General features: G+C 42.6%; 1 protein-coding gene across 2 annotated transcripts in view; it reads right to left on the minus strand.

Moving 5' to 3' along the window:
• The window catches only part of gramd4a (GRAM domain containing 4a), a 49,832-nt gene that overhangs the window by 14,065 nt on the left and 13,239 nt on the right, over positions 1-22,528 (minus strand). For both annotated transcript variants that reach the window (XM_085375469.1, XM_085375468.1), the window contains exons 3-5: positions 20,887-21,007; positions 3,120-3,240; positions 1,628-1,689 (exon numbers count right to left, since the gene is read on the minus strand). In XM_085375469.1, coding sequence (XP_085231595.1) covers positions 1,628-1,689; positions 3,120-3,240; positions 20,887-21,007 — 304 coding nt within the window. The remainder of the gene's footprint in view (positions 1-1,627; positions 1,690-3,119; positions 3,241-20,886; positions 21,008-22,528) is intronic.

The raw sequence follows: 22,528 nt of genomic DNA on the forward strand, positions 1-22,528 counted from the left end.
GAATAAATATATATATAAAAAAAAATACTTTGCACTTTGTGTAATGAATCCGTGTTTTCTACACGATAAGCTGACTTACTGTAAATAACTGCCTGGATTTTATAACCTTAGTATTCTCTGCATGCAGTAAAACAGCCTGGTGGGCCTGATATCCTCATAAACTGCATACTTGCCAGTCAAAACAAGGACAACAGTCAACTGCTAATGCTGAAGTGCCCCTGAGCAAAAACTAGAGCTCTAATCTGCTGTGGTGTTTCAAGTGAACACTAATTTGTTGTGGTAGTACCCACAGGTGACTAACAGCCTGACTGCTCAGACATTTATTGCCATATGAGAATGAATACAGTTTGTTTTTTCTGCTCTAGATGATGCGATTCAGCTAGAAGCAGTTACATTTACAGTTTTCAAAGCCACCACTGCCAGGGCCCAAACAGACGCGATTTCTCTCTTTCACATTATCTACGGCAGGGCTTTGGTAGCTGAGTGCCAGCTCATTTAAACTAACATGTGACTGAGGGTAACATAGCAACGCTTTCACTTCATGGTGGTAATGTGGGGTTTTTTTTTCCTTTCCTTTTTTTGCTCTTTATAGTTTGACCTTTAGTGACATCACAGCCACATCACCACTGAAATGTGTTACAAAGTTTAGGGTGCTGTAACTGCTGCAGCAGGAGGTTGACTCTGCAAACACACAACTTTAAAAGTTTCAAATGATGGCGATCGTTTGCGTGGGTGCACGATCACGCTCTGGACCTCTTTGTTATATATGTAGATGTTGATGTCAAACTACAGGAAGGAAGATTCAATTTAACACAAATCTTATAATTTATTTAAAGCTGAAAAATGAGCTAAAAATCTCTGAACAGACTCCAGGCTGAACCGCAGTAAACTGTGGATGAAGGAGATGTGCTGCAGTCCTCACAGGCTGCCACTAACTGACCGCCTCACTTTACCAAACCTGGATCTGCATAAGCCGGCCTAACATATTCTTATGTCTGCCCTAGATGAAGTGATCTACAATCATAACCCATTTTCCAAAATTAGCCTCACTCTCTCACCCTCCCTTTCACTAATATCTCACACACACAAACACACACCAATCCCTGGATCACTGAAAGTCAACCTATGAGAGTAACTGTTCAGCCTGAAACCAAAAGAAAGCACATATCAGAATCTGACCGTTATTGCCCTAATGAGCTTGTCTCATTTGTCCCTCGCGCAAATATTTTGAAAACCGACTCATTCTTAACAGCGACGATCTGGACTAATGATAGGAACCAGCCTCGATGCATTAATGTGGTTTGTTGTGTTGCTTACTTGCTCTTGACAGCACACACAGGAAACCCCTCTGTTTGCGTGCACGTGTCTGTGTGTTTGTCACGCACACTACATACTGCCTCGTGTCCTAGAGTAACCCACAAACCCTTCCGACCCACTCTGTTCCCATCGAGCGCTCCGTTGCACGCATCCTACACTTTCACCTCCCCTGCACACGTGCACACACACACGCAAACTCTCCTCTTGATTTACTCCCACACTCAGAAGACGTCAAGGACTCATTTCCTCTCCCTTAGACTCCAACTCGCCCACCTTCACCCCCCCATTTCTCGTCCACTTGGAGTCTTACCTGTTCTGTTGTTTGAGGGCGACTGCTGCTTTCTGGGAGGTTGTGGTGGAGAGTCCTCTAGCCTGAAGGGAAGGGACAGACACACACATAGTCACGAAAAAACTAAGGGAAAGATCTGTCATGTGTCAGTCTCACTTCTGTATTGTCAGAACTGCAATCTCACACTTTAAGAAGTACATGAGCCAGCATGTTGAAAGCTGCTGCACTGAACGGATCACCACAAAAGGCAAAGAGACATACACAGAGCCAGACTAGAAAGATTCACTCTGCCTGTTATCACAGTGAGTAAGGTTACTGTTAAAATCTCACACAATGAGACAAAAGGATCAGTGCCAACAAAAATGAAAAAGGGTGATAAGGTACAGCAAACATCCTCCTTTAATTTCAGACACATTAATTCAGCTATCCATATCCTGCAAAAACTAAAGGCATCTGCATCAGTCTGACTTAAATAAATCTCAATGACAAATCTGAAATCACTCATTGGTCCTTTAGGGAGGGCCTACCCACAAATCACCCATCCTGCACAGCTACAAACACACACATTCAATAAGTGCATCCCTACAGCCATTCTTATTCCATAAAACGTCCTGAACAGGCACTGCAGTGGTAGTTACAAATGGATGAAACAACATTTAGAGCAAACTGGCACCGGCAAACTTGTTGCTCTTTTATCTATAAGGCTTTAATTGCAGTCATATTTCTTTGTAATGGACAGGAAATTCTAGCGTAAGACAGAATTGATCTTCTCCCTAAAGAGAAGGCTTCTCCAGAATGTGTTAATGCTTTGTTTTACTGTTTATTCCAATCATATACCAGTGAAGAAGAAATGTTTGCTGTCTGTTATGCTCATGCTGGATATTGCTGACAAAGTATTAACAGTGGAAAACTTGCAGGTCACAGTACATTAACTTCACCTCTTACAAATTCCTAAACTGCTTTCGATAGTCCTGAGGCCATGTTTCAGCGCTGGCAATCACTTGAAGAATACCAGCAGAATTTCCCATGGGCATTCAAGCTAACATTTCCACACACACAGTACATGAGAGAGAGACATGCACACCCGCAAGTGTAAAGGGTATCCCAGTAGATGCCAAGAGGCGTGGGTTTTTCCTGTCACCAGGATAGCATCTGTGTGACAGCGAGGAGATTCAGACAAGCGCGTGACTCCTTTCGTTTTCTTTCCTCCCTCTCCCTTTTTCCATCTCCCTAATAACACGCACGCATGCACGCACGCACACACACACACACACCCTTGTGGAATTTCCTGCCTACCAAGCTGTTGATGCTTCTATTTATAACAGAAACCTTGGGCAGCACCGGCACCCTCGTCATCCAACTTGCCCCGTGGTAAACTCTGCTGAGCTGAACTGTTACAAAGTGCAGCGTCACCCTTTCCTTTCATTTCATAACTATTACTTCCCTTTTCATACATTTGTCCTCTCATTTCCCGTCATGTGCTTCACTCTGCAGTCCCGTCTTCTCGTCTCACCTGGTTTTGAGCAAATCGCTCATCTTCTGCTCCAGGTCTATCCTTTTGCTTCGCTCCCTCTCGAGCTCCTGCCGCAGGGAGTCCACGCTGGTCTCGTCCCGCAGCTTCCTCAGTTCCTCCTCTGGAGAAAACAAAACAACACAAACACTGGAGGTCAGAAAATTTAATTCAATCTAATTCAAGTCGATTTTACTTATATCACACCTTTATATCGTAAGGTAAAGACTCTACTGTAAAAGAGAAAAGACCCTAACAATCACATGACCCTCTATGAGAAAACTTGGTGAAAGTGGAGATCAAGAACTCCCTTTAAACAGGAAGAAACCTCCAGCAGAACTAGGGTTAGGGAGGAGTTGCCATCTAGTTGGGGGTGAGGGGAGGAAGACAGGACAAAAGACACAATGTGGAACTTGTTATGTTATCTTTAATGGCTCATCCTGATCCCTGACCCTGGTACTGCCAGAGGTTTCTTCCTGTTAAAAGGCACTTTTTCCTTCCCACTGTCGCCAAGTTTGTCGCCAGAGGGTCATCTAATATATTGTATGTGCTTTACTTTAAAATATAAAAGATGCTATATCAGTAACATTTAATTTTTCTTAAATGATGAGATTCATACTCTCACATGCTCAGGGTCACAAAAAGGCACATAAGAAGCAAGATTTAAATTTATGTGCAATGCCATTTTCAGTAAAAGAATTCAATCCAATAAAAAAATATTGCTTTTATCCCTCCTGTTTATAGCCTATAACCTTCACCTCTCCTCCTCACTTCCTCCTTGTCAATCATGTGTTGGCTTCAATTGGTTTCAGGTAACGGCACTTTCAAAGCCTGGGGTGCAAAATCAGCACTGTCTCACACTCTATTGCCCCTGAATAAAGGAGCACATGAATATTGGAGAAGAGAAGGCCAGAAATGTGTGCACGTGCACCCGTCAATCAGTACCCACTTACCCATTAGATGCTCGAATAAGCAATCGCAAAAATCAAAAGGACAGATCGAGTCCACCTTAAAGAGAAATATTTCTGATTATCAGCAAAGCCTCTTCGAGGACAATCATGCCCTGCTGTAGCACCACTTCCATTGTGAACACCCTCAAAAGCACACAAGTTGGTGTCTCAGTTAAAAACGAGAAACATCACCTGAAACGGGTGCAACATGTTCTTGAAGTAGCAAAGTGCTGAAAGTAAAGAAAGCAATGAAAGCAGCGCAACTCCCCAATCACCCACTTTTCTCAGAACATCGCACACCCGAGGAGAGGATTCAGATTACAAGACTGTAGCTGCCACTTTCTCTTTCTCATCACCCAGCCTCATAGCTCACTCTAGTCCTTTATTACATCCCATTAACACTAATAAAACATTCATTGGCAGAACCTCCTGCAGCTACAGCGCTGGCTTCAACCTGGGGTGCTGCCTCTGAGAGAGGACATACATCCAGTATAATGCGTCTGCCTCAGATTCTTCTTCTGCATTTCTAGTTTACTCAGAGCAGTTTGGGAAAATTTGGCTCTCTTTGAAGTCTTCCTTTTGAAAATCCTCTGCAGTGGTGCATTAAAGAAAAACAAACCATCATTTTATCTCTTACTTCCCAAAATGCAAAATGACTCCTCTCATACATTCAACAGTGGCTGTGTCTCTCCTCCCATCGGCACAGCATTCAAATATGTATGAAAACGTGCCTCTGTGTACATAACAGTAAGCAAAACACAGGCCAAAGGTCGCAATGGGCTTAAGCTGCTTAATGGTTGCCCTGTGCCATAAGATCTGCAGCCAACTTTAAACCTATTACATTAAAAGACTAGCAGCAGCAGCGGGTATGATACAAGCAGTAGTTTAGCTTTGAGTTTAGTGTAACATAAGCAAAGTCACTCTGTACAGAAAAGGAATTGATAATGACAATACTCTGAAAACAACCTGCATTAACTTTTGGTGAGGAGGAGCCACAAGTGGTAAATAAGCTGGAAACATGATCACAGACTTGAAGCAGCATCTGTGATCACCTGGAGCAGTGTCTGCAACATTAGGTCTGCTTTGGTTTCTACCACAATATCTGCATTATTTCCACAACACTGATGAGCAGTCCGATGAAACTGCTGAAGGACCTTCAAGTCAAGTAACATGATAACCAAACCAACCACAGGATCTCTTTCTTAATAAGATGACTTGGGTGGTTTTCACAGCTTTTTACCACTAATGCCCACTCGTACGCTGCTGCTCCGTACAACCACTCCCTGCACCCCACCCCCAATTTCTTTCTCCCATGCTCCACTCCTTCCCGTGCATGTATTCCCTCTCTGTAGTTTCCTTCCACATTGTCCATAACCTTCAAAACACCAGAAATAGAGATGCTGCAGAGTCCATAACACTGCACTGGAAGTGGGGCCACAAGTGTGTGATACAGCACAGCTTGGCACTGTACGCTATGTGTGTCGGACGAGGAAGGATAGAGTACAATCTGTTTTTTTCTGTTCCACAGAGGCCCTCTACATCAGATAGCATATTAATAATACTGTCAACATGCCTGTTCTGCACCTAAAACTGGATTGCTGACTTCTATATATAAATCTTCATCCTGGATTGCCACATCACAGGGTCTCTTCAGCCATTACGAAAGCTAGTAACTAGACCATTTATGTGTAACACAGACAGGGGATTAGCTAAATGCCATGCAAAGAGATGTCACTTTTAATCATGCTGACCTTCTGTTCTTTGCAGACTTTGAATGAAACCATAATATCTGTAGAAAAGCTACAAAAACATCACTATGAACTTTACACATGATACATTATTTTATAAGGAAGGTTTGGATGCTGAGGGCAGATTATGGAAATGATGGAGGTTCTGCACTGCTTAACGGTGTTTTATTTGTACCAGGTTAAAAGGAATCGTTATGCACATTTTTTAAATTGTACTGGAGTAGCGTTGCATGACTCACACTTCAAAGTAATTCTTAACCATTTCATATTGGGCCCTAATGCAGCACTTCAATCCCCTCTTACTTTAAGTCTACTCTCGCTTCAGGCCGGCTTTCTTCCAATTGGCTGCCCCTCTTAAACAAAAGGTGGGCGGGATTTCTGTGCCCTGTATCCAGATTTGTGTTACGCAGACACATAGCAGTTTCTTTTTTGAATAATTGGAGTCAAAAAGCCAAAATAAAACTAAATGTTTGCATTCCTGAAAGCTGATGAGGATTTGTGACAATAATAACCACTATACAGAAATTTCCTAAATCAAAGCATACATGTAATTTTTCATTTTTGTCTCGTCACACCATTATTAGAGCTAGTAGAGCCCAAACCTATACAATGAATTTTTTATGGTCCTGATCCACTACTGAGGTAGAGATGCTATATTTAGCTGGACAGATGAGTCCTGGTTCCCAACTCAAATGTGACAAAAACATACCTCATCTGGTTAAAACTTCTTTGATAAACTGAGGAAAAATCAAATCATTCACACTTACATGTAACCTTTAAATACCTCCATGGATTCAGCAATTTAAAATGTAAAGTTTAGAGCACCTTACAGACCTCAGAACACTTTTAAAACAGGCTGGCTTGTGTTAGTCACGTCCGGCTTATATTCCAAAGATGGCAAACTTACTGAGGTTGAGGTTACTTTTATGGCTTTTGAAATTATCGACAGCTCCACTGTAAAGCAACTCAAAGCTGTCAAAGGTGCAGTCCTCCATCCTGCACAAGGCCATGCGCCTCTGCAATCGACCGGTCCCCGGGACGCTGCTGCAGGAACGGGACGGCAGAGTGGCCGCTTTGGGTCGGTCTTGACGTCCAGCCATGGCTGCAGGTTGCTTTAGTCCAGCCCGGAGAGTTTAACCCTCCCACTCTGACCTCAAAACTCCTCCAAGGCCCGTAAAAGTTTAGCTACAGGTCCCATGTTTACATGCCTCATCCAGAGATCAGGGATTTCTCCAAACTAAGTTATCGCAAGCAGCACAACGGACTGTTGTGACAGGCCTCCACACAGTGTGATGAGCAGCGATCAGAGCTGGTCTGCATGTGTCAGGCTCTGGGTGACAAGAGAAGGGGGGCAGTGGAGGTGGAGGTGGAGCTTTGCTCGGCGGCCAGCAGACTAAGAGGGCCTGGAATCTGAGATTTCTCAGCAGACTAGAGCTGTCAGACACACACACACACACACACACACACACACACACACACATTCATCTGTCAGCGGCCTTATATGACCCATGTGGATGAGGATGTGTTGTGTTTTTGGTTTAAGAAGGTGTGTGTGTGAAGAAGCATGTGTGTGGACAGAAAAGTCTGCACGCGTACTGTACGCACTGGACATGAACTGCAAACCGCTTTTCATTTACGCAAGTTTTTTAAGTCCTCAAAGGAAAAGTACTGTGTGAGTTTTTCAATCCAGGCCAGAGACAATAGCTCCTTTCACGAAAGCAGTGGGGGCATGGGGTGGGGGAGTTCGGAGAATAAGAGAGACAGAGCGGGAGAGAGAGGGAAAATCAGCTGCTTCGCACTGGCCTCTCACTGTTCCCATTCACTGCCGTATTTTCCACAACACTCTTTTACTTGAGCATAAAGGAAGGTCGATTTTTGTGGCCTCCAGCCGATCTGCAGATGTTAACAGGCTATTCAAGCTTCTGGCTAAGGAAAAAGAGAAGGGGAAACCACGGCACAGGCATCCAAAATGAAACTAGCAACTAACAGGAACACGTGATTTCTCTATTCCCCACTTCTGTATGAGAAAAGATGACAACAGAGCTGGATGATTCACCTTTGTCTCAAATGAAGCCTTTTTTGCACATAAAAGGGCTGATCATATATAAATTATAAATACCGATTTACTTTACCATATGATATATGATTATATCATTAAGTACAGAGAACATTTATGTATGAGTAAGAGCATTGCATTCCCAAACATATATATGTATAAAAGACATCCAAATATAAAGCTGTAGTTGGACCGAACTGTTTCCTCCCCCTCTCCTTGGCCGCCTTCCTCTCTGGCCTTGATGTCTGTGGATAACCTAGATTGGACTTGCTTGGTGTCCTCACTTCATCCCCCCCTCTACAACACAGGTCGACTTCACGGCTAAGTTCTTCCTGCAACATCAAAAACAACCCCGACGTCTTTCTCGTCTCATGCCGTGTTTGTCAACCTCTTGTTTACGTGATGCCGAGCCAAACTCCTTGACAGGCAGCGTGTGTGGGAGTTAAAGTGTGTCTGTGTTCTTTCTAAATGTATGTGTGTTTGCTATTGGCCATTTGTGTGAGACTCATATTTACATAGGAGAGGGGGGGGGTGGAGAAAAACATGAGCGTGTCATAAATAACCTAGATGAGCAATGTTCAATAATCCGATTTTGTGTCAGCAGGGAGGATACATTTCTCCTGTTTAGGGATTCTAAATCACATCACAGATTTCATTACATCAGATATCTGGTAAAGATTACAGTTTCCCCTGTAAGAAAAGGAAACCGGGCAACTGTAAAGAAAACAATTCCCACGGGGTCTGAGAAATGCCATGCGGTGAACTCTGAGGATTGTGCAGAACCCCATTTCCTCTGTTAACAGATGCTGCTAGTCATTTAGCTACTGCACACTTCCATGTCTCACTCAAAGAGCACAGTACTCGGTGGTAACCATGCTGCTTTGACAAAGCAGTGAGTCGGCTCATTTCTACTCTGAACTTTTCTACCCACATGGCCAACTGTTGCATTCTCACACGCTTCCCTGCAGCTAATGAAAGATGACTAAACAAACTGATGATGATGAGGATAACTGTAACACTTGTGAGTCCAGTGAGAAGATCATCTAAAATGTTGTCCATTCCAAACTGTACCGACACCGAGATTATACTTAAAGGCCTCTTCACAAAACTCCCAAATATAGAAACCATCTGCCTCTGCAATGTCCAGACCCCTTCAATGCCAGTGACTTCATTTCCTGTAAAGAGCTCACGTATGATGGAACCGACAGGTCCCGTGAAAAATTTCTTCATTATCATGCAGCGTGTACTGAAGCTGCCCATTAGATGGAGAATAAATCCTTGTCATGCAGCAAGTACTATGGCTGCTTATTTAGAAAGACAATGAATCATCATCACAGCAAAAGAAATGAGTGATGAGGCAAAGACCTGCAAGATACTCCATCACTTGCATAATTTTCCCAAAGAAGGCTAAACCAAGACTTTTTAATAACTTCCATTTTTCTCTGCATAACAGGTCTCCACAATTACAATACACTCTTCATTACTACGTTACTTCCTTACAAGTTTTTCCCTCTAAATGAACGCTCTAAAAAGACAGATCGCATATTACCCACTTTTTTGCCTTTAAACACCCTCTACACATCCTAGTCTATATAATAACCATTTGCAAACTTAACTTGCAGTTTATCAGCTGCTTTGTGATTTAAAACTAGAAAAAAGAAGCTGTTTTGCATCAGCCATCAGACAGAACTGAATTCCCACCAAAAACAGTGAAAATATGGTAAATGGTAAATGGCCTGTATTTATAATAGCGCTTTACTAGTCCCTAAGGACCCCAAAGCGCTTTACACATCCAGTCATCCACCCATTCACACACTGGTGATGGCAAGCTACATTGTAGCCACAGCCACCCTGAGCTGCAACAGTTTATTACAGTTTCAATAAACCAATTTAACTACATTTTATTTATATAGTGCCAAATCACGACTTTGTAGTGTATTTTATTACTAACTACTACTATTGCAGTTTACTTGTATTTGCTTAATTGTTTACTAAATGTTTGAGGTGTGAAATAAACCGCAATGGTGTGTGTGCTTGGAGGATGTGTTTGTGCGCCGGGGTTTTGGTGGTGGGGGGGGGGCGCGAGGATTTTCTTGTAAAACAAAGGGGGGCCTAGCAAAAAGTTTGGGAACCACTGCTTTAACTAATAATCTAAAGCGCCTTGAGGTGACTCTTGTTTTGATTTGGTGATGTATAAATAAAATTGAACTGAACTGATATGAAAACGATTGGTTGCGGTTGAGGGGAGAGAGACATGACAAAAGACATGCTGCCCAATAAAGTGGTTGTAATTATTCACAGCTTGTCTGAGTTCGAACTGCTTCTTCTATGTTTTTCCCTTAAAGAATAGCAAAGTGACTTGAGCCAAGGCCTCTCTGTGAAAAATGGTTGCTGGTCTACTTTCTATGGTCTGCTGCAGACCCTGTGTCTATTCATTTGGATTTATTATAGTTGGAAAATTGCATTCCCATAACAGTTGCATAACCTAAGCTCAACTATAAGAATTTTAGACTGACTTCAGCCTGATTGAAATAGAAACGAATTTAAATGGAGGTTAAAGTAAAAATCTCCCTTCTCACTGAAAAACCTGTACTGACCACAACCCCCGAACCACTCGGTTTTGTTTTCTAGCTAACCGATTATCTTTTCGATGTCCATCTCTCCACAGTTCACAGGATTCATTGTGGAACAAAAATTAATGCTTAGATTTTAGTACAACTGGCAACACATGATCACCTAATGATCACCAGAGTTCACCCGAACTGTGCCAGATCTCCAAGGGTTGATTGTGTTCATCTGGACGTAGCGTTTTGTGGGAGAAATGTTTCGTCGCTCATCCAGGTGACTTCTTCAGTCTCAGCTGACTGCAGGTTTCCCCCAATCTTATAAACAGTACATTTGAATAATGACTGAAACCAGCCCAGTGAAGGAACAATGGGCTGGGAGGTCAGTTCCTTAATCTTAATTATGCAAATTCTCATGACCATTGATCAACAACCACTGATCAAAGCCCACTGATCAATGGTCATGCATACCATTCACAGACAGTTGGGGAATGGCTGCAATCACAGCATTGTAAGATGGTGAAAGATGTACCCTTAGGCCCCCTCCTCGATTCAGAGATGGTCCTTCCCTTTTCACGTAAATGGCCTCCTTGACTCCTCGCTCAAACCAGCGTTCCTCCCTGTCCAGGATGTGTACATCCTCATCATTGAAAGAGTGTCCACTGGCCTGTAGGTGTAAATAGACTGCAGAGTCCTGGCCTGACGAGGTAGCTCTTCTGTGTTGTGCCATCCGCTTTGCCAGAGGTTGTTTGGTTTCCCCGATGTATAAATCCCGGCAATCCTCCCGGCACTTAACAGCGTACACTATGTTACTCTGTTTGTGTCAGGGGACCCAATCCTTGGGGTGGACCAATTTTTGGCACAGCGTGTTTTGGGGTTTAAAAGCCACAGAGACCCGGTGTTTAGAAAAAATGTGTCTCAACTGCTCTGTGCCAGATCGTATTCATCATTTTCGAGCGCCCCGCCATTTCTGCAAGAATCCCTCCTTCTAGATTACTTGTTAGATTTGAGTGAAACAACACTGTCCTGATGTGACTGTTTGCATGTCTGCTTGACTTCCCGATGAATTTAAATTCTCACAGTGGCTCCATGATCTAGTGGTTAAAACGGTCACTTTAGATGCAAGATATCAGCAATTCGAGAGCAGGAGGAGACCCATATCCAGCCTCAGGGGAATCAAAAGCTAGTGTACTCCTAGTGCTGGTCCCAAGCCCCGATAAATAGGAGAGTTACATCAGGAAGGGGATCTAGTTTAAAATTTGTTCCAAATCAAACGTGGATCCATACACTGTGCTGACGCTGTGGGAAACCACACAGCCAACTAAGGACAACTTTTTTTTCTGCACTTCACACATTACAACATGTGAACTGTAATGTAAAGACCTCCTTTACTGTGTTTTCAGCTCTTTTCCACCTGTGAAAGGTTGAAATTGTTTAAACAATATTTGCTTTGCTGATATACTCCTATTATTTCAGGGGGGCAATATGTGCTTGTATTATATTCATATTTAGCCAATATATAGATCCTTACTTTCTTTAATTTCTAAATGTCTGCTAGTAGCAACACTTCCTGTGACGCAGCTGGGATGTACTTGCTATTCCATGAAACCCTTCCAATAGTTTTACTGCAGAGAAAATTCCAGCATTTATAGTCTGAATTCTCTGATTCTACTAGTGCTCACTTGTTCAGCTGCCTGTGTGTGTCTGCCCAGTTAGAAGTAGGGCAGCAGCTAGGACACCGTATCGACCAGCCAGTCACTGCAGAGCTCAAAGCGTGGCCTGTTCCCCTGCGGTGACCTTCAATACGCGACCTCACACAGGATAACTGCACTGTCGCTCTCTCTCTCTCTTGCACCCACCCCTAATCCTTTACAACTGGTTGGAACTAGCAGTGGTAAAACCAATAGACCCCAATTAAGGGAAGGCCTGTCTACAACTGTGCAATGTGAGAATATAGCTGTACTTTAGCCTACCAGAACAAGGGCCAATGTTTTCAGAAGAGAGATCCACGCATTGGTGTGGGTAATTCATTTGGCTAGCAGACATTCTTTTATTAGCTCCAAGTACAAATGATGCCTTTTGTGATGTAAAATCTGGTAGGAAAAAAAATAGAAACATCAACAAGTCAAGAATAAAAAGTAGGGAGAAGAGAAAAACAAAAAGGGGAAATAAGGGCAAAGAGAGGCCGGTATGAGTAAAAAAAAAAAAAAAAAAAAAAAAAAGAACACGAATAATAGCGAGACAGAACCAAGAGGAATGAGAGAAAGGAAAGCAGTGAAAGCCTAGGAAATTAAGCCGGCTCATATAACGACATGAGGTGATTTCCACTGGCACTAACCTCTACCATTTATCACTTGTGGGAGGGTCAGTACAGCTCAGTTCTTTTACCCACAGGACAGACTCTAGCTGTTATATCCCCTCTGCTTCCACATCTATTCCCATGATAATCACAGAACTCTCACAGTGTTATCACTCAAACAAATTGTTCTCTTTGTGCTCATCCTTGTGTGCAGCATGTTCAGACACTACACACAAAGTTTTCCACGAAGCGAATCCTCCATCAAAGAGATGCGGTGATCTTAAAGCATGGTCATAATATAAATTTATCCCTCGTGGACAATCTCTAGACTTTTTTTTTTTTAAACAAATACCACTGTAAGAAAATGTTATTTGATATTCTCTTGCTTATAGCAAAGCATTCCTATGGCCAGTGGTGCTTCCAGAGGTTTTTCATAGGGGTGGCCATATGGGGGCCACTAATATTGGAGTGGCACAACAAACACCACAAATTTTTGGCAATTGCCCCCCCCCGCCTATGGCTTGCTTTAAAACCAGTCTCTTTCACGGATAATTGTGCCTTCACAGACGTCACCAATGCCATGAGCACTGATCCACCACCCATACCATCAACTATGCAGCCTACACCAGCGGTCCCCAACCTTTTTTGCACCATGGACCGGTTTATGTCCCACAACATTTTCACTGACCGGCCGTTAAAGATAACAGGGATAAATACAACAAAATAAAACCAGTACCAGTACCCAAAAAAAGAAGATTTATTCATAACACACAGGAAAAGACCCAGGGAAACCAAGTTAAAGATAAAAATGATTTTAAAAAAAAAAATGATAAAAGAAACCCCGAAAATCATAAATCTCACACCCGAGCCTTAACTCTCGTGGCCCAGTACCAAACAACTCACGGACCAGTACTGGTCGATGGCCCGGGGGTTGTGGACCGCTGGCCTACACTGTACAGGTTAAAACAAGCAGGACAATCCCTCTCCTGCTTAGCCCAGAGGAGGCATTGTCCATGGCAACATCCATGACAACTTTTCCAGTGATTCCGTGGCCATGCCCAGTTTCTTGTAAAAGGTGCGCCAAATTCAGTCATTTTGCTTCAGTCATATCGCTTGGATGCGAGTCACAGACGCAGCATTAAAAAATAAAAAATCAAATACACAAAAAAAGAACACACACAGCATCCAATAATCACTTAAACCTAAAGCCTCAGCTACACAGGCCTACAGGTTAGTCGGTGACCCCGTGGCTCATCGCTTGGAAAACAAATATCTGTTTGCCAACCAGGTGGAGAGTGGAGGTTGGAGGCTGCCAATTGCTTTAGCCACTGGCAAAATGCTAAGGTAACCCATAGTTTGTATGGAATACAGCAAAGTAGAACTTTGAAAGCGAACAGTCTTTATTTCTGGTTTGTGTGCCACTCTTCACTTTCACAAATAGTAATCAAGTGTTGTCATCTTCCATACCAACTATATGCAGTTGCAAGGAGGCTTCTGGTCCAGTACTGACTGTTTGTGACCATTTTCACCTAAAGACAACACCTCTAGCAATCACCCGCAACTGGTCATGGAAACCTCATTTGTCCTTAGTGACTAGTGGTTGTCAACTGGTCTTTAGGCCTTTTGTTGCTGACATCTACTAAGACAATATTTACCCAAATTTTCACTTTTCACTGGTTTTTAATCATACTATGGTATAAACAGGTACAAACACACAGGGGAGCAGCAGTATCAACATGTCCTCCACTGTTTGTCAGCACTTCTACAAGTAGGATGTGATGCTGGGTCAAAGCAGAAAAAACACTCTGGTGGACATGCACTCCCATGCTAACACTGTGCTGAGAGCTTCAAAGCACAAGCATTCAGTAACTATAGAAACCTGACTTACCAGCAAACAACAGAAACATTTATTGCTACTGGCTACAAAGCTAATTGGAGGCAGTGAATTATGAGCAGCACTGCTTAACTGATGAAAACATCTATTTAAAAACAACAACAAAACAGCACTGTCCCATAAAGCTAATCTGATAGCTTACGGTTAGGTATGTGTGCATGAATCGGGACTACATGAGATAGAGGGAATACACTGGGATCTGTCTGAAGACAAAGACGAGAACTGAAGAAAAGACCAGAGTTAATAGAGCAAAAGGCCATGATGACGCTCTGTTACGAGTAAGAGTGTATTTGTGTGTGTTCGCGCGCACGCATTATGGTCTTTTTTTTTTTTTTTTTAATGTGATCTCACGTCCGGAAGCATGATTACAAATTAACCAAGTTAGTGTCCTCAGAATAGCGCGGGCCAATCACAACAAATGCCGAGGGAAAAGGCATGGGCCATTCCATCCACGCACACGGCATCTGGAATGGAAACTCATGCCTCCTGTACAGGAAGGAGACAATCTACTTAAACAGTGTGTTTGTTTTAGTATACAGCGTGGGCTCCCGTTTTATTTTTGGCACGCAAGAGAAAGATATCACAGAGAGAGAGGGGGGGGGAAAAAAAACAAAAAAAAAACAAAAAACACCCACACTCAGATTGCTCTCCTTGAATCTCTTTAGTATTCAGAGCTAATAATTTCTTGGGTTAAATGCTGAGCCAACGTCGGTGCAAAAGCAAGACACTTCAAGGTTTGAAAGGATGTCTGAATCTCTGCTCCTTATTTTCTTCTTTCCCTGCAGTCGAAGAAGCTAAACTGAATTTAAGACAGAAATGGAAGCTAAAATTAGTCCAAAAGCTAACATGTTATTCACATTTTACATTTTTACATGTTGGTCTCATCACAAAAATGTGCTTGCTGTGAGCAAACAGCGACCTTTCAACAATAAAATTGCCCTCTTAACCACGATTGACAAACAAGTGACTTTAAGCAACAATTTTCCACATTTGCTCCACTCTGTTTTACTTATTGTGGGCATTTTCCCACAATGTCACTGAACCTCGCTACATAGTATCCATCAGTGCTCACTAAAGAAATGTGCACATTCCCAGATGCCACTCACCTGGCAAATTTTAGGCTTTTAGTGGTTGCCAAGAGGTCACAAACTGGTCTCTTGGCCTGTGTGTGACTGGGGCTTTAAGATTCACAGGGAAAGAGTGTAAAGCAGTGTTACTCCTCACCATCCACTCTGAATATCACTTCAGAGTTCCTGCCAACCTCTATAAACTAATATTTACATATAAATGAATCTATAAATAAGAGATACGACTTAAGCTATCAGAAACCTTCTGGTGTGCTTTAGTATACCAATCCAGCATCTATATAGAGTGTAAAAGCAGCAACACATTTGTGTAAAGATGCACTTAAAAACCTTTGGCTATTGTCTGACAGTCAGTAACTTCTTTTATCTGGGGGTTTGTTTGTTTTTTTTAACCCACAAACAGTGACGAGCACGTGACACACTGGCCACCACCTCAAGGCACTAAGGCAGCAGCCAACAGTCGAGACTGGGTTACAGTTTATGCAAAGTACTCATTTCCAACTGCTGCTGATAGTATTGCAAAGTCAAAGTTATATCAACCACAGCATCTCAGCCATGCAGTGGCAAACGGGATGCTGAATGTCAAGTTCCAAACCTCCTCTGGCATTAACATCAGCACATAAACTGCATCAGGAGCTTCATGACTGGCTGAGCAGTTCCTCTAGATATGCAAGGAGCCCAGTGCTTTTTGATACGTATTGCATATCTGACTGGAAATAATGGAATAAGAGGAAGTAGCTGCACTGGATTGGCTGGAGGCACTGTAGGCAACAGGCTGTACAGTGTCTATGTCCAAGTATTTAACTGCACCTGCTGTAAAGAGTAATGGTATCATCAAATATTAAGAATATTCTTAATATAAGCTGAACTTCATGTCAATGACCAAAATCCGGCGCTTCACAGTACACCATAGTGTCTTTCTATAGCACCTATGTTCCAGAAACAACCATTACACAGCACATTAAACTACAATGTCTCACTACAAGGAGTCTTTTGTCTCACCCTGCTAATCTTATTAGCTTTAACTAATGACAACGTGTATGTCAGCATTTAAATCTGTGTTCATCTGTGCTTAACACGCACTGAGAAAAATCATGAATAACCACTTGTGCAGCAGGCTATATTGTGCAAGCCGTCCCATAAACTCAGCGCTACATAGTTTATCGTATGACGACAGCACAGGGAAGAAGGGGAGAGTGCAAAGGAGTAGTGGAAGTGGAAGCCAAAATAACAAGAGCGCACGGCAGAGAGCAGGACTCCATTACTTGCTAATGGATTGTCATGCTTCAGTGTTCCCAGAAGTACGATTACACCGGCCAAAGATGGAATGAGAGATTGAGAGGCGTGAGAGAAATGAATAACCTGAGAGTGAAAGAGGAACTGAAGACAAACTGAAAGAAACGTGCGTAGTGGTTTGTCAAGTGTCTCCCATATTAGTGGCTGTTCTGAGCTGTCACAGCTTTGGAATTACGTGGGAACATCATAGTGATCTGATAAGGAGAAAGAAAGGGAAAATCAAAAAAAGAATAAGAGGAAGAGAATAAGTTTAAAAGCAAATTTAAAAAAAAAAAAAAAAAAAAAAAAAGAACTGAGGCTGATCCGGAAATTGGAGAGCAGGGAATGGTGGGCAGAATCACAAAGAGCAGCTCGGCAGGATGAAGAGGAAAGAAAAAAGCAATGAGAGCTTTAGAAGATGTTTTTAAAGATGGGAGAGAGCAAGGAAAGGGAAGTAAGAGATATCCATGAAAAATAGCTCACTAGCTCGCATCCTGACAGTATGACAACGGGTCCAGCCCTTTGAGCTTAGGCACAGCATTATGAGAGAAGGCATAGCCTGAGGTATTCTCTCACACACACACACACACACACACACGCACACACACACACACACACAGAAAAGTTAAAGAGGGCGGGCGGAGACCTGACAGTCCATTACAGAGCACTGGCAACAAGGTTGTTGTAAAGGTACAGCAACTGCACACCAACCAGGTTAGACAAGCCTGTAACAGAAAAGCACCGTCCAGTCCCCTCACCCTGACTTAACCTGCTTTGCCCCCGTTTCCCTGCCTCTTCATAAATCACTAAACGTTTACAGAAAAATCTGCTACTTTCCCACTACTTTTATCAGTGATGACAACTGCAAAGATACCCTGAATCTACACTGAGCACAGTTTTGTTATTGGATGCTGTGTGGAAGTCATAATGACTTTCATAAGCAAATGGAGTTTGTTAAGATTAATTAAGGACAAATTAGGTCCTGGCTACAGGTAGACCTACAGGTGGGTGCAACATTTTGGTGGGCTGCAGCACCTAGCACAGGAAAGACTGCACATACAGAGGAAGGACTGCACACTTTGAATGCAAATGTCATGCAGTCAGTTGAAACACTAAAACTAAAATGGCGCTTGTCTTTACAAAACAAAAATCCACAGATTAATTGATTAATTATTGAAAATCTGCTTCAAGTAGCTATAATTATAACCCTTATAAAGCACATTATCAATCATTTTATTGCACATATTAAAAAAAAAATAGTATGTGACAAGTAGTTTTTTGACTCTTGGTCTTGCCTTTAGGCTGATATCAGTGATTCTTGTGAATTGTGAACAGGCACATGGTCAGACAGATGTATGAGCTAAAAATCAACAATGTGAATGTGAGTTTCAATGGCCATCTATCCTTTGATAGCTACAATAATTTCTATCCTCCCATGACCCTGAACTGTATAAGCAGTGAAGAAAACCGATGGATGGAAGGATTGAAATCTTTTTGAAAACACATCGAGCGAGTTTATATAAGGTCCAAAAACATAAAACGCTTTCCAGGGTTACTGGGTTCACTAGCACTTTGTAATGTCTCCTCCCAGGCTGCCTCTCTGGTGTAGCATGGACAATTGATTAACACTAGTGCAGCAGCTGCTTGTTCCATCATGTTTCCAGTGTAATTTCAGGGTTGCTAACATACAGCTACCAAAACAAGATGATACTGCCTTTGTTACTGTCAATTCTAGCATAGATTACACAGTCACACTAGTTTGTTCAGTGTTGTGTTCGTATTCGTTTCCCCTTCAACTTGCTTTTGAGAAACTGGAGAAAGGCTTCCTTACAGAGAGCTAAGCTAACCCGATGAGGACATGACAGAATGCCTGGATTTGAGTATTTCATCACTTCTTTCACATTAATGATAGCAAAATTTGAGTATTTTCTGTCATTGACAACACTGATGACGATCTACTGTAATACTGTTTAAAAAAAAAAAAAAAAAAAAACAACAACTAACATACAAGCATTACATTGCTTTCAGTGTCTGAGACAACAACTGGGAGATGTCCTCTGGATAAACCATGCGTTTGCAGGATTGGAAAGTACCCTGTTTAGACCTCTTCTCAAACCCCCCCGAGGGAAATGTTCCAACAAAACTGACCTTGCTGGACCTGATCATTTTCAGTCTCCAATGAGGCAGCAGAAAGGACAAAATGAAAACAGACACAGACAAAAAGCCATGTATATCAGGCAATCACACAAAACACTGATAAAGCAATCATCTGTTCCATTTGGGTATGAGACAATGGGTGTGGCCTCTGTCACCATGGCACCAAATTCTGATACAGCCTCTGGTAAAACCAAGTACTGCTTATCAGATAGGAGCTTCTATTTCAGCTTCTAAATTGAGCAACTCATTAGCATTTCTTGAATCTAACAGATTGGCAGCCCAACATAACAATGTTGTGCACAACAACCGCGAGCAATGGATAAAACCAAGCCGACTGCAGTCTCAGACAGTTAAACCGCAAATTCAGTGAGATCACAAGATGACACAGATTACGTTTGTCACTTTGCAAGAACTTACAACATGTGTGATTCTTCTTAATAAGAAACATGTATCACTTCTAAAATCTCTCCTACAACACGACTAGCACATTTCTGTGTCGAGTTGCATGATAAGACATCACTAAGTGCCAGCACGAGTTCTTAGACTCTTTACACCAAAAACCATCTCTTCAGCATAAGAGGCTGCCTGCTACATTTGCCGTACAAACACACCAAAAACAAACAAAAAAGGCCATTTAGATAAGAAACTGATGAATTCATGAGGCGATATCTCTACAACACCAAATCACCAGTGCAACACAATGCAACAGACATTTTCACTTGTTCTCTTACAGCTGCAATCGTCTCGCCAAATATGAAGTTTTCTATAAAACAATGGGAATGGGATGGGACAGATCCGACATTTGGACCCAATCAGCCAAATTGTCACTCAAAAAGCTACATCAACTATCGCTGACAACGGGCAAATCGAAGGTGCTGGTGTCTTTAGCCACTTTTTGTTGGTCTGCGTGTGCCACGTGTCAGCAGCAGTGCACCAGCTGCTCCACGCTAGTCTGTCACCTAACCACAGACTGTGGTTTAAATGAGATGACACGAATGAAAAGTTCCTCCTCTGATGCTGCTTTGTCCTCCTCTCTGTGTCATCGGGACGCTTTTATTTAGTCAGAGTCAACTCTAGTAACATTCTCATCGTTAGATCCACTCATCACGTGAAAAGGTACACGCAGAGCAAATAAGAAGAAACTAGTGTGGCGGTAAACGACAGTAAAGATGCTTAACAAGCACAAATAAGATCAAATAAGACCTGAAGTGAAACGACTGAACTGCTGCATCGCTAGTTCTGGGTAATTCAGAAAATCTGAGGCAGGACTCAGATATGCTGCTCCGGTGCTCGATGGTGGGTGTTACGGATGTTTGTGTGGCTATTTTTGCTGGTGCGACTACCATAGCAACAGTAACCAACTATCACAAAGCAAGGTAGCTGAGCTTCAATTAAAAGTTATCAGCCAAGTTAGCTGCCTGTTAGGAAATGCGTTCATTTAGAACAGGCTGATTAGCCACTTCAGTGATCAACTTCTCCATTTTGATGCTGAACTATAACAGACAGCCACTTTGCTCTTTCTGAATAAATGCATGAGATTTTTTTGGCTTAACAGGCAGACTGGAGCATTTGAATAAACATATTTGATTGGCTGATACCTACACTGGCACCTCAAAAACTGGATTTTTCTCAGCTTTAAGTGCAAGCAGCACAAATAAAGTTTCAGTAAATAAAAGCAGCTTAAGCAATTATATTTAGTTGGAAAATAAATGCCCAGAAAAGTGCAGTGTGTGCATACTCACGTAGGAAATGTTTCTCCAATAAGGCAATTTCCAAATGACCCTTGACTTCGTTGAGCCGCTCTGACTCTGACCTCTGGAAGTCCTGTATGGCTGCAGCCATAGTGGGAGACCCCGAACCAGCCTGTGCACACAGACACACACATTCATTCATGCATACATACACAGGCACGCAGGCAAACACAAACAAAAACAGAGAAACAACAAAGAAAATCAGATTTGAATTCTTATTTCCATGCACGCGACACAAAATCCACACGAGAGCACAAGCAGGGAGATCCCATATGATCTAATACACACAGATTAGCTTGGTGCAGTGACTCACACCAATGTTTCCTCTCCTGGTTCGAGTCCAGCAGGAGCGAGATAGCAGGAGGAAGGCGAAAAAGAGGAGAACCCCCCCACCTCTTCTGACTACAGCAACACTGATGACTCAAACAGCAATGACTGAGGGATACAACCCTGACACACAGGGAGAGTAGGTGGACGAAATGTATGGCAACGACTGAGAGTTGATGACTGTGTGTGAGAGAGAGAAGGGAGCGGGATGAGAAGGGTAAGGGAAAAAAAGGGGAGAGCGGGTGATGAAGGAGGAGGACAGGATGAGAGAGACGGCTGTGCTAGTGCATGATGAGCACTGCAGGTTGAGCATCGCTGCTCGACTATAGCGGGGGTCCTTTAAGAGACTCTCGCCACACAACAGACGCATACACTAACGCACACACACTGCAGCAGCTTCTCCCTGACAGCAACCAGTGAGGCTTGCATGTGCCTGCATAGACAGACTGCAACATCTCAAGCAATGGAGACAGAGGACGAGAGCGCAATAGCACAAAACTGATGCTGACCTAAAAAATAGGATAGCGATGGATAGCGCGTCCCTGAATACAGAAGCACTTCAAAGAAAACAAATGAGAGGCTCTCCTGGAAGTGTGTCACGAAGAAGAAGAGGGATGCTGAGTGAAAGAGAGAAAGTGAAAGAGGGCAGAGAAGTAAATGAAGACAGCAGGATGAAAGAGCCAAAAAAAGAGGCATGAAAGAAAGATGAGGAGGAAATGCGAGGAGAGGACAGAGGGGCAAACAGATGTTTTTTTGCTGCATTGCGAGCAACGATTCTCTTTAGTTTGGATTTTGGCGGCTTTGTTTTATGTCCTACGAGGACGCATCACTTAAACACGCCTCTGATGCTTTAAGCAGGCACCCGCTCACACTCATAATGTCCTGGTTATCAAAAGTAGGTCAAACGCTGACGTCACCCTGGACAAATATCGGCTAATTAATTATTGTGTTCCCCCTCTCTCCTTTTATTGAGCATGTGATGTGAGTTTAGGAAACCCTCCGTTTGGAAAAAAAGAGAAACTCTCAATCTTTTCTGAGAATGCACGCTGAGAAAACTGAACAGATATAACTGTGACAAGTATGCAAATCACAGGAAACACCTCCATCTAATGAAATTCTCCAAGCAACAGGGCTGCTATATAAATATCAACTTGTACTTTGCATCACACCCACTCAGCCTTCAACCATTTATCTGCAACCTCAGCAAAAGACTGCATAAGGTCACGCCCTGGAATCTATTTGAAATGCAATATTAATCCAGTCTGTCTGGTATAAAACAGAAGCTAAGAGATGTTGTTGAACTCAT

Source organism: Diplotaxodon limnothrissa, linkage group LG17 (assembly GCF_057381915.1).
Source record: "Diplotaxodon limnothrissa isolate DT_005_m linkage group LG17, D_limnothrissa_male_GT1.1, whole genome shotgun sequence".
NCBI classification, from domain to species: Eukaryota; Metazoa; Chordata; class Actinopteri; order Cichliformes; family Cichlidae; genus Diplotaxodon; species Diplotaxodon limnothrissa.